Here is a 13,414-nt window from a genome sequence, read left to right as displayed (position 1 = left end):
AGCTGAAATCAGAGTAATCAAAGCTCCGATTGCACAAAGATCGGATGGCCAACTAACCACGATGGAAGAATGAGTCTTGGTTTCCTTCTTGTCAATGTAGAACCACCTCAAGACCCGCGCACCGGAGACATTAGGATACGCTCGAGTCATGATCGCTCCAGCCGAGGCAGCTATCACGAATGTATCCCACACATTCATTTCTGCACAGCGACGAGGACAAACAGTCGTCCAGTTAGAAAAGGCTGAGCTGCTGCTGTCGTCGAAATTCTCAAGTTCTTCCAGTACACTGCAGCAAGGTAATGTTAATGTCTGCAAAAATTTGTAGGCTCTTACGATCGTCCATGTACTTGACTAGCCCGAGTGCAAGAAATCGCAAAACCATCTGAGCAGTGAAGACGATGATGAAGAAGGATTCCAAACCATCTGCAGTTGTTAAAGCACGAACAGGATGTGTGCCAGGCAATGGATACAAGCAGAAATGATAAGATAGTGCGAGAGAGAGAGAGAGAGAGAGAGGATTGATTGATTTCACGAGTCGAGGCACGTGCATCAATACAGAGTCTACTTAAGAACCAAACGAACAGGGACATTGAATCGAAGGATACAGACGATGTATAAGAGAGAATTCGACATGCCGTAGTGGTAGAGACACAGAACCAGCAGGTCGGCCGTGATCGAGAAGAGCTCCGAGTAACGAAAGAGCTTGCTCTTGATGATGAATTGGCACTTGCTAGCCACAGTTTGGCGAGCAGCTCGAGCTCCCATGGACATGCTTCTCGTCATTGTCCGAGTCATCGAACGTGACATGCTCCTTGATAGCGTTGTTCTCCCCTCTGGATCCCAATCGTAGTCCAATCCCGCCAGCGTATCCGTCCTGCTCACCTTGAAACTTCCCCCGAATGAGCTTGCTGTTGATAGCACCCTCTTCATCCTCGACCCTGTGCCCGTCATGGCTTTGGATAACTTGGCCTTCATCTCCTCTGACTTCTTCTTGAACCTCTCCCTGCATGTCATCTTTGTATCCTCCTTGTGTATCACGTCCTTGAGAATGCTCGCCAGCACAGTCGCGTTGTAGAAACTGAAGTTCTTTGCACTTCGGGACTTCTTGAGCAGAGCCTGTATAGCACATATATTCTCACACGGATTACTTCTAATACCTGAGCAATCATGTATGATTATCTATTCATTCGGTTTGTGATTGAGCACAAAAGAACAATTCAGAACGCACATTTACAACCTGCGCAACAGTCCCCTAGTCGAGCAATCTCGTTTACATGGTTATTCATTCAGATTCCCAACATTATCATGCACAAACAAGATTAACAAGTTCACAAATTATGAATATTGTCAACAATCTACATCATTTCACTTGCCTATTCCAACATTTTATTTATACTTAAGAAGAGCAACTTCTCAGCTTTCAGCTCAGCTCAATTGCAAATTGAGGAGAGAGATTTTACTAGTCACTTGAGATTTGCCAAAGGTGGATGAAACTCAATAGAGATTGGCAATTAATTCACCTGAAAAAGGCTCGAGGGTGAAATTCAAATTTTTTGTGAAATCATGGCAGCTTGCGAGAGAAAAAAAGATTTTGGACTCTTCCACTGTCGTGTGCAACTTACTCACAATCTAAACCGCTAGCCATTCAATAATGATCTTTACCAGGTCTTTACCTTCATTTTGAACTAGGAGTGTGTTAGTCAATCCTGTTGAAGGTGGTTCATAGCTGAGAACAGAGGATCTGCAAGCTATGCAAAAGGTAGCATTCCTACTTCTGCCAGCATGAAGCCTGTGCTTTGGCTCCCAATTCCTCAGCTATGAAACTTTTTTGCATGGATTCAATTACTTTCCATGGTTCTGGATTTTCTCTCCTCATCCAATTGCGCAGCTCCTCATCCAATTGCGAAGCTGATCTATATGAGTATCCCAAGTAAGGGTTGGGGTAGATGATCAGTCCTGTTTCATCCCAATGTTACTAGTATAGGTTTCTTTTCCTTCCCTACTGAGCCATCCAACATGTTGCTTCTCTTATATCCCTTGAAGCTTTCAAAGCTTCAATTCTATCCCTGGGCACCATTTCAAATGCCTTCTTAGAATCTCTAAAGAAGTAGAAGAGAGTTTCTTTTTCCTTAAGCCCCTCTATCACACACCTGACCCATTGCTCTCATTATACTCTGCCCATCGGCTTGATTTCTGCTCCAAAAGTATCCCAAATAGCTTGGCCATCAAATTAATCACCATGATTGTTCCATAGTTCTTTGCCTCTTTTCTATTACCTGAGGTAGAGTGGAGAAGCTGCTCTAAAACAAAACTGATCACCTTGAGCTAAGATTGATTCATATGACTAATGACAGCTCTAAATCTGCTCTTGAGCATCCATGACACTAAGGAATGGAGCTGAAGCCCTATACTGGAAGATTCATCATGGCATCTGTGACATACGAGCTCCAAAATTGATGAGGAGATCAAGTAATGGTACAAGAAAGTTACCCGATGCTCATGTCGTACTCTGAGAAAAACTCCACTAATAGCAGCAACCACAATATTAACAAGCAAGTAAGTGACAATTACAACCAGAGTGATGAAGTACGCCACTGCAAAAACACCATCCACATAGAGTTTATTAGAAACACTGCTCTTGTTTAGAGGTCACGTGCTCCACATAGAGTTTATTAGAAACACCATCCACATAGAGTTTAGAATACCTCCTTCCAGTCCTGTTGGATATAGAACCTACATAAACAATGTTCAAAAGGGTGTCTATACTCATGCAACAGTCAACTAGCAAACATGCAAAAGCTCTCTTAAGCGCTAGTGCACGGTAGTTTCCACATGTTAACGTCCCACTAGTAAAGGATCCAATTCTACCTCCATTACTGTGGATGCCGATTGCCATTGAGATATAAAAAGTTTAGGCATCATTGTGAATTTAATGTGGTGCGATTGTTAATTAACTGTATATATGTTTTTGTTTTGAGAGCCCGCTTTGCTGTGTGAGGCACTTACACCCACAGTTAGACATCTCATGATGTAGTATTATTCATATCTTAGAAGGAAAATGAATGAAATTATTCATTGCGCAAAAAGATAATTCAGCAGATCAGTAGAAAATAAGCCTTGACTCCCCTTGGCTTCCCTTCTCATAGAACACAACTGAACTTATATAAAATCCACTACATGTAATGGAGAGTAATTAGAATCTCAAAAGGATGTGGAAGATTCCACAAAATCAATGATGAGCTTTTCAAATCCAAAGAATCTTTTAATTTTGATGGGAATACGATTTGAAGTTAATGAACTGCAAGGGGGTTACAACTTAACCCAGTCATTTTTAAAATTGAGTCATATATCCCCTCAAAGGATCAATCTCGTTAAACCCCAAGCTTTCTCTCCATTTTACATGAATTGATTTTGATTTTATTTAAGTAGATTCGTCTTAGAAAACTTGATACTCAAACTTGGAAATTGAGAACTTGAGTAAGCAAAAGACAGTACTTTTGTAAAGACAATACCCTTGGCGAGAACCAGGCACAAACCAATTTTACATTATGAACAATAGAATTCTTGAATTGAAAACATAAGGCTTCCTGAGGACTGCCTCAACTCCTTGCGAGAAGCATTCAAACAAGTTCCTGAGAGCTACCTCCTTCGAAAGTGAATAGGACAAAATTTCATTCACATCATCCCCACAGTACGGACACCTAGGAACATGGAAACTCGTTGTGTCAAATCATCTTTCCTCTCTTCTGAAGTGTGATAAGAAAAAATTTATTGATGTGCAGGAATTCACTGGCATCATCTATGAAGGCCCACCATCTGGACACCTGAGAACATGGAAACTCCCTGTGTCAATGACGTGGTGTCTTTATACTTATCCGGTCCCACAAAAAGCTCCAATCACTCCTTTGTATCTGTCTATTCATGATTAATGCTCTTTTTACCCTTCTTCCTCAGCAAAAATGTCATGCTGGAGTCCATAATTCTTCTTCTAACTGCAGAAACTGAGAAGCTCACGTCGAATCGGGCTGCAGTAATTTTGGCATTTCCTCAACCACATTGTTGATTGAAATTACCTTGCACTGATCATCTTGAAATTCAACCAACATGCACTGATCATGAGCAACAGATGGAACTGAAATCAATATCACTTTATTTAAGGCCCATGTAAATTATCATGCCCATAGGATCTCATTTGCATGGTTGGGCAGGCATTTGTTTCTTTTTTCTCGCCATATGTTATGCATGAGTGACAAAAAACACATATTCGGGTGCGTAGCATAGGCAGTTGCGACGGAAAGATCGTACCAATCAATGCGACGATAACAACGTCAAGACTCAAATCTTGTCGCCCCTGTGGACCTAATGGGTTGTGCGTGGGCGTGTGGATGGTTGATCCATCACAATGCTGTTTGGACCAACTGCAAGAGCTTAAGTATAGGCAAGGGAGATGGAGCTTGCAAAGCTTGACCTAGGATAAAAGAAGATATTGTTCATTTGCTCATTACTTGCCCTAGAGCTAGGAAGGTCTAGAAGGTGATCCGGCTCGTGCTCATACCATAGGCATCACAAGAATATTGAGCCTTGCCATTGGCTAAAAGAATAGAAACATTTCCCACCCCTATGATGTCATGTGAAGCAGCTGTTGGAGAAATCATAGTCAAAGAGCGTGTTCTAGTGTGTACTCATGAGTCTTTGTGTGAGAGAGTGCCATCTGGCATCTTGGGAGTTATCCCATATACATATGGTATTTGAGTGTGTGTGTCCACTCTATATGAGTGTTGTACTTTCACTTGTCACATCTATCAACTCAAGTGGATCTTTTGGTCATGTAAGTGATTTCCTTTGGTTCTTGCAAGATGGTTGTCCTTATGAATAGTATGGAAGGGGTTTCCCGGTTTGGACAAACCCTTCAAGTTCTAAGGCTTGCCACTACCACATTTGATGATATGGTGGCTCCACTTATTGAAAAAGATCGTTGCAAATAAGGAACCCCATGAAACCTCTCCTATTGATCAGGCATATGCTTCCACAAGTAAATGAAAGACCAATAAAAATGTAATTTGCAGGTTTTGTAAACGGAAAGGTCACATTGAAGCAAACTACTTCAAGCAAAAGGCTAAAGAGCAAGATAATCATCATGCCAGCTTAGTCGCAGAAGACCAAGTATCAGAAGAGCAAGGTGTACCAACTTGATCATCAACACATTAGGGGAAATTTGGGGTCTCAAAAGGGCCTCCAATTAGTGTTTCCTAATTTCAAGGGATTAGAGAGCAAGGTGTACCATGACTGTGTGACGCAATGCCACGTTGAAGTTGACAAAAGTATTTAGGTTTGTGGAGACCTCTAACCCAGAGTTTGGACCCATGATCTTCACTCCCAGTCCTTCATCCAATCTTCAATCCAAGGGATACATTCAAATTTGAGGTAGAGCACTCCCAGCCATTAGATCAAGGGGCATATCTAAGGGATACCATTAAAGGATAGAAGGATCAAATCTCCACCCTTGATCAACGATGAGAGAAAAATGCACTTTAATATGGGCCATAGATTTGCTAGTAGATCCAAGGGCGGAGATGAGTGCAAATGGCGCTTCAATCCAGGCCCTAGATTTGGAAGTAGATCAAGGGATGAGATGAGGGAAAAAGGCGCTTAAATCTGGGCCCTAGATTTGCAAGTGGGCGATGGCGCATATTAAAACCCACCTTCCCCCTCTTAATGAGGCCTCCCAAAGTCAAATTTTGTCTTTTGGAGCCCACCAAAGGGCATCCACCATTCACTAAAGACATCCTAGACCTTTGATCTATCCACCATCCATATTCATCCAAAGGCCAAGGTTGCCCAATTTCAAAATAAAGGTGCCCATGTTAGTTGAGTCAATGCTACGGGTCCCTTAGCCCATGGGTTACCATAGTAGGTTCATTTCTAATTAACTTGATCCATTCCTTATGAGGCCCTTTTGAGACCCCAAATCTCCCCTAATGCAAGTGGAGCTAAGTGATTTCCTTTGGTTCTTTCCTTACATTCATTTCCTTTCATTTCTATTTAAGGTTATGTTTCCTTCCTTCTAGCTTCCTTGCCTCCTTTCCACCATCATCCCGTTCTTTCAATAGGATTGGCATATGTAATCTTCCAGCCATAAACAAGTTTGATGCTATCAAACCACTCCCGAGGAGTCATGTATTTGGAAGCACCAGTATATCATTAAGTGAAAATGAAGCATCATGTGCAGAAGCTGCATCTATAGGCTATGCATGTGAATCCCCCTGGGAGAGATCTCCTCTATTGTAGGAAGAACAAAATCCTTGTCGTTTTGCACAAAATGGACCTATTGTTGAGAATTGGAATTCTTAACGGGAGATACAACAAAATTACTGCTAGAAGTGCCTTGTCTCCTTTTTACATTTGCAATTGTCTTTTGACATTTTGTAATAAAATTGCCAAGTTGTTTGCAATTAGAGAAGGAGGGATTCTCCAAAGATGAATCCTGAAGTTACCCCAAGCTTTCAAGATCGTAACCATAAGAGGGGAGGAACGAAACCTAAGATGCGTCAAGGTGAATATCCACCTGGTATTTTCTATCCAAATCCCCACTCTAGGAGCATAGGATTGTATGCAACCAATGAAGAAATCTATCCAAGGCTCTTGTCCTGACAAAATCCCCCTAACCACAAACTTGCAAAGCAAGACCCTGCACTGTAAATCTAGATTAATGATATAGAGGCCCCCTTCTTGGTAATCAAACCATCAAGCCCACTCTACAAGAATTCCTCTCAATCTTTTAAGCTAAGTGATGCATTCCTAGAGTGGCACCAACAAGAATAAATAAACCAAGCCATTGCCAACAGTACTTGGTTTACAACTACCACTTTGGAAGTGAGGTCAAGTCTAGCTAAACCCAAAAGAGGAGTTTTCTTCTTATACTTTTCAACATAGGAGTAAATTGCTGCAAAAGGAGAGATACCAAGGCGACTTGGCAACCCAAATATCTGAAAGAGACACCCCTCATAATCCAAAAATCAGCCTCCAAATGTGGGGTATCCTTGTCGCTAATCCAGAAAAACCTTGGATTTATTCCAGTTGATATGTGCACTTGCTACATGACAAAATAAATCCAAGGCTTCCTTGAAAGATGTGAGAGTGTGGGAGTGGCATCCAAAAAAACACCAGTGTCATCAGCAAGCTCACTAACCAAGATCTCCTCACCTTGCTTGAGGGAAGTCTCAGCACGATAATGTCAGACAGAGGAGGGAATCCCTATCGGATCAATATGAATGTCTCCTCAATCCTCACTGATAAGCACCTAGATGTGGGTTGATCTATACAAGCAAGAGACCCCTTTTATCCTGAAAGCGTAGAAACCCTAATCTAGTTTATTGTAGGCTTTTTCAAAATCCAAGAGTAGAATGGCTAAAACCTAGCCACTCTGCATAGTCCATTCCAAAGTCTCCCAAAAAGAAAAATATTGTCCAAATTGCTTCAGCCATGCACAAAGCCCGTCTCTGTATCATGAATAAGATCTAGAAGAAAGGACTACAATCGCAAACTAACGGCTTTTGCCAAGATCTTATAGAAAGTATCCAAAAGAGTGATTGGAGAAACCAAATCCCCCCTTTGGGATAACATGAATGAGACCCTCTATAAGTGAATCATGCATAGCATAGAATCCCAAGCGTCGTGCAGAGCTGTAGTAACATGTTCCCTAATCATGTCCTTTAAAAAAATAAAGATTTCAACCCATTCTGATCTTGTCAAGCTTCCTCCCTCTTATTTCCCTTTGGTATTGTTGTATTTGTGAAATTTTCTCTTGCCTTGGATAGCTAGTGCTTGCTCACCATGACTAGAGGCATGAGAAAATTTGTGAAGCCTTCCTTCCTCTTGCCAACAACAAACCCACCGACTCATCAAACAACATAGGAGCTCTTTTAAGTGTAGACGCTTGGTTCTACTCCTGACCCTCTCATCTCACCAGGGGCCCGATGCCCGGTGCGAGCATTGTCTTGGTAGAAGATGCCCTCTCTTGCACTCCTCGGTGGCTGGCTCGCATTCCTACCAGTGCTTGGTTGCAGAATCACATTGTGTACTAACGAGGCCTATGTTATGTGGAGGAAAACCGTATGAAGGCGGGTGGATGAGAAATAACATAGTAAAGAAAGCATTATGAGATAAAAAATGCAATACTTGTATTATGAAGGCACTCAACCAATACAGACAGCTAGGGGTTGCAAAGTATACACGTGCTTTTGGTAAGGGCAAAGAACCACGGTTTGGTGAGACTCAGGTCTCTTGTTTATTGTATCCACTTGTGGACAGAAATATACTTTTGTTGGTGCTATATCTCTCTTGGATCTCTGCGTATTTACTAGCTTGCACACACACTCATGGTTGTGAAGTACCCATAAGTTAAGAAGTTTGATTCCGTGGCGAAACAATTCCACGTGTAATTACTAGGGATGCTCTATTCGTCTTCACTATAGGATACCCTAAGTAGGGATCATTTCTAACCAACTTATTGTAGATTTGTAGGTCAGTTTACTACAATAGATCTTATTCATGTGCCTTATAGTGCACCTAGACCCTTGTGTGGATGACTTCTTTCAATAAAGGCGTGAGAGGAGACCTCTAGGATCTCGAATAGCTTGGATAGCTGTGTGTGCACAAATGTTGTAGAAGACTGCCTAGCGCAAGGTATTCACAAGTGTACAACAAGCTATGCTCTGATACCATGAAAGAAAACATGAGAGGAGAAAACATTGAAGGTCCTCTAGACTATAGTGTCGTCCACACACAGGTAGGAATAGATGCACACACACATCAATTGCTGCAAACTGAAATTCCAACACTAGCTAGAATAGAAGCATACAACTAGAAAATGTAGTTACAACTAAACTAAAAATGCACAATGATCACCAAAATATAGCAAACCAGCTGAGGAGGTGTGGAGGTGAGGAGGGAGATGCTTCCCAATGGCTTCTCACAGAAGCCAGAGCTTCAGCCCCATCTTATGTGGCACATTGACATGGTGTACCCAATCAAAATGCACCAAACACATGCACTAAATGCAATACTTGCCTCTGATTGGTGAGTAAACAATTTTTGGGACCTTTTATTAATCCTAACCCAGTTTTACCCCAAGTGTAATTTAGTGAACTTTCATCACTTTTTTCAACAATTGGGCAATAACCTTCCCCAATGAGAAATTCCTAAATGGATTAGGTAACAATGATAATTTGTCAATCGCTCTCCCTCTTGGTATTGAAATTTCAATGGAAACATATCATCTCTCTTAAAGACAGAATGCAACAGTATGTAGTGCATGAATTAAGGAATGGCCATGAAGGTGTTACCTGAGATTCTAAATTCCACATCTCCCATTGCATACATGACAAGACTCCATCCTTCAAGGGATACAACCTAATTCCACACAATTTAATTATTTTACTATCATGCTGAAAAGTCTAGACTAGTTTTGCACAATCTGACAAAATAAGCTCTTTTCTTATATCTCTTTTTTGATTGAAGGATTTTTAAGTGTATAACTTTTAAATGATCCCTAATTTGAAGCTAAAACCTTGTGAAAATAGAACAACTACTTGATATTTTGCCAAGTTACCATAATGCAAAGTAATTAGAGCATCATATGTTAAAATTTTAGAGCTAGTGGGAGCATATCAAATGTCTGAAGAATACACACAGGTTGTGATCCATTCTAGATGAGTCTATTGGGCCACTGGCAATTTATGCTATCAACTCCCTTTCTTTATTCTTTGAGACACGATATGTTTGACTTTTATTTGGAACTCACAAAAATGCATGTTTACTTGTATCTGAGCTCAATAGTCCAATCATTTGCTCTTTTTGCAACAAAAAGTAGTATGTTCCATTCCAAACAACAAAGTATGATCTTTACTGTTGGAATATGAAGCCAAAGTGAGTCTAAAATGAGTGTTCTAGGTGGTCTAGGTGTGTTTTATAGTCTAGTGAGTCCTACACATGCCACGTGTCATATTGGGAGTTATCCCATATACACTATGGCTTTCTAGAGTCTAGTGTCACACTCTATAGTGCTGTACTTGTCTATTGTCTATCAAAACAAGTATCAAGCTACAAGCTCTTTGGTCTACATGTGAGTACTCTCATTTTTGTTCATTGCTCTAGTCATTTCATTTCCATTTCATTGTGTCTCCTTTTGAGTCTCACTTCCTCTCTCGCTAGCCTACCCTCTCTCTCTCCCTCTTTCCACCATGTTCCTTCATGTGGTATCAAAGCCTCCCTTCCTACCTTCCCCTTCTTCTTGCTCTATCTAGAGGATGAGAGAAGCCCGCAAATGGAAGCTCCCCTCTCCTCTAAGGTAGAGCCTCCCTTCCCTTAGCCTCGCCATGGTTCCTCGCCATCAAGTACTCCAGTGTCCTAGTGATTGCTCCTGGTCCTTGTTTGTGAGTTCAGCTCACTCCCGCATCAGTTCGTGGTTCTCCCTCAGCATTGGCGGACATTCCTCGTCAGTTGGTCGCCAAAAACTTATTTTGAAGCAGTCCAGCGGCTGTTTTTCTACCTTTTGAGGTCTGATTGAGACATTTTTTGACATTTTGGCACTGTCCAAATATAAATGACCTTATCCCACACCATTTCGAGAGGAAAATTTTTTTGCTTTGGTCCGTACGCCTGTACGGACGTCCGTACGCCCGTACAGACCTCCATACGCAGGCGGATGTGCAACAGTGCCAAGAGTCCATACAACTTGTCAAAAGGCGATTCCGAGTAGTTTTAGGCTACTTTTTGGCATTTTTTGCTCAGATTTGAACTCCCGTGACCTCCACCAGTGATTTGAGCTTCTTGAGCTTATCCACAGGTCATTTCAATTGTACCGATGCTCCGGTACATTGGCTTGAGGCTTCCGACAATAGGGAATACTCTTTTCATACCTCGTCATCTCCTACAGTATATTTTCACTCATTTTTTTGAGCACTTTCGCTCATTTTTTTGAGCCTCTTCTGCACATTCGGTGACTCTCTGATCGGCACATTGAGAGTCATGACGTGATCTCCCTTGGTAGCTGCTTCCATGGCCTTCGTCGACACATCTTCCGAGGCATCCTCAACATGAGCATCCTCGACACATCATCGACGAGCAGGATGTGCACACTTTTGTGCGGTAGCAACTTCAGGCACATGGATTCTCTGCCCTTGCTATGCATAAAATGAATGAAATATATCTTTACTACTTTCTTGTTTGAGTCAAGGGTACTCTGCCCTAGGTTGTCCCCCAAAATGAATGCAAATAAATCATGTGTGTTGAGTCAAAGTTTCTTTGCCTTGAATAGTTCTCCTAAAAAGATGTATTCTCCTATTTTGTTTTGGTGTGTGGCTCCATGTCTCTCATTAGCCCCTGGAGCCACGAGGGGATGTACTGTGGGAGCCATGTATTGGCTTTGATAGGTTTAGAGGGGAATGTATTGTGGGAGCCATGTATTGACTTTGATAGGTCTCGTTATTAGGCCTGGCCGAGTTCCTAGACCTATGAGCTGGTCATGTAGCCATGCTATAACGTGAGCCTCTGAGCATGTTGAGTCTCAAGCCATGAGAATGCTTGGATCAACCTTTGAACACGCTCAGACTTTAGCCTCTGAGTTACATAGGATGCATAGTTTGATGACCGTCATTGTCATATTCTGTTCTTGGTTCCATTCTGATAGTCCCTCACCTTAGACCATCACTGTCATGTTCTGTCCTTAGTTCCATTCCAATAGTCTCTCACCTTGCCTTCATGGGGGGATGTTAGAATATGAAGCCAAGTTAAGTCAGTTTGGTGTGTTCTAGTGTGAGTTCTAGTCTAGTGTGTTCTATGGATGCCACGTGTCATATTGGGAGTTATCCCATATGCATAGGTGTTTATATGTGTGTGTGTGTGTGCTCTTATATAAGAGTTGTACTTGTCTAGCGTCAAATCAATCAAGTATCAAGCTACAAGCTTTGATGACCATCATTATCATGTTTTGTTCTTGGTTCCATTCCAATAGTCCCTCACCTTAGACCATCACTGTCATGTTCTGTTCTTAGTTCCATTTCAGTAGTCTCTCACCTTGCCTCCATGGGGGGATGTTAGAATATGAAGCCAAGTTGAGTCAGTTTGGTGTGTTCTAGTGTGTTCTAGTGTGAGTTCTAGTCGAGTGTGTTCTATGGATGCCACGTGTCATACTAGGAATGATCCCATATGCATAGGTGTTCATATGTGTGTGTGTGTGTGCTCTTATATAAGAGTTGTACTTGTCTAGTGTCAAATCAATCAAGTATCAAGCTACAATCTCTTTGGTCTACATGTGAGTACTAGAGACCCCTGGAGGCTGAACTGAAGGCTCTGGGTCTCTCGTAGGATGAGAAGGATCCGGAGTCTTTGATTGAAGAATGCTCCCAAGTTCAGCCTGCGTGGAATGACAACAGACCGCTCAATGCAGAAGCAGAAAGCTCCACCAATGCCTGGAAGCAGCCCAGGAACACAGCTCCCTGGAACACACGCAGAATAGTCCTGGAAGAGGGCCCTGAAGCCCAACCTGAAGTGCAAGGGAGGGAGCAGACGGCAGCTACTGGTGGCCTGAAGAGCTGCCTAGATGGCAGCCTGAAGGGGCAAGGGGAGCTCGACCAGCAGGGCACAACCTGCACAGCCAGTCGGGCTGAAGGGGGGGCACAACGCGAACAGGCTAAGGGGGGGGGGCTCGACCACCAGGGCGCACCTGCAGCAGCCAAACGGGCTGAGAGGAGGCACAACGCGAGTGGGCAAGGGGGGGTGACTTGAGCAGGGGGCGCTGCCACGGGAAGCCTGCGCAGCCTAGGCAGCAGGGCGCTGCCAAGAGAGCAGGTCGCGGCCAAGGGGCAGGGTGCTGCGAGGGGTGGCTGATGGCGACGGACAATGGCGGGGGGCAGCAGCAGACGAAGCTCCTCCACGATCTCGATGTTGTTGACATTTTTTCTGAAGCGGATAAGTTGGAGCCCGTTTTTTAAGAAACGATCTTTGAAGAGAGTTGTTGCTACATCAACCATTGGCGTCATTATGCACGCCCAAACCTGTTGCTTATTCCCGTATGGACTGCCCATCTACTGCGTCATTTGTAGCTTCCCTTTGCCCTCGATTGCAGCTGCCTACTGCCTCGATTGGTGCCCCCGATATGCTGCTCCATCTGCCACTTCTGCCTACAGGATTTCTACCTATGGGAGCTACTAGTCCACTGCTTCACTACCTCATATCGATTTGATACCATGGAGCCTCATCCTCGAAGAAGTCATATCATTCAGGGAGAAAGCATTGACTCATATCGGTATGAGATTGGACAACAAATTACTTCGTCACTTTGACCCGACTGCTTCAGCCACGAAAATCAAAGCCAAGTTTGAGAATATTTACAACACATCTACTGGACCTGACC

General features: G+C 42.8%; 1 protein-coding gene across 1 annotated transcript in view; it reads right to left on the bottom strand.

The window, feature by feature from the left end:
* The window catches only part of LOC147901234 (uncharacterized), a 242,280-nt gene that overhangs the window by 37,605 nt on the left and 191,261 nt on the right, over positions 1 to 13,414 (bottom strand). Inside the window, exons 10-14 of the mRNA XM_087376453.1 lie at positions 9,345 to 9,411; positions 2,491 to 2,594; positions 606 to 1,116; positions 334 to 423; positions 58 to 200 (exon numbers count right to left, since the gene is read on the bottom strand). Coding sequence (XP_087232579.1) covers positions 58 to 200; positions 334 to 423; positions 606 to 1,116; positions 2,491 to 2,594; positions 9,345 to 9,411 — 915 coding nt within the window. The remainder of the gene's footprint in view (positions 1 to 57; positions 201 to 333; positions 424 to 605; positions 1,117 to 2,490; positions 2,595 to 9,344; positions 9,412 to 13,414) is intronic.

Source organism: Dipteris shenzhenensis, chromosome 6 (genome assembly GCF_047967505.1).
Source record: "Dipteris shenzhenensis isolate YYH24624 ecotype China chromosome 6, Dip_SZ_1.0, whole genome shotgun sequence".
NCBI lineage: Eukaryota > Viridiplantae > Streptophyta > Polypodiopsida > Gleicheniales > Dipteridaceae > Dipteris > Dipteris shenzhenensis.
Note: the sequence above shows the minus strand (reverse complement) of the source record. Positions and strands in the feature narration are given on the sequence as shown.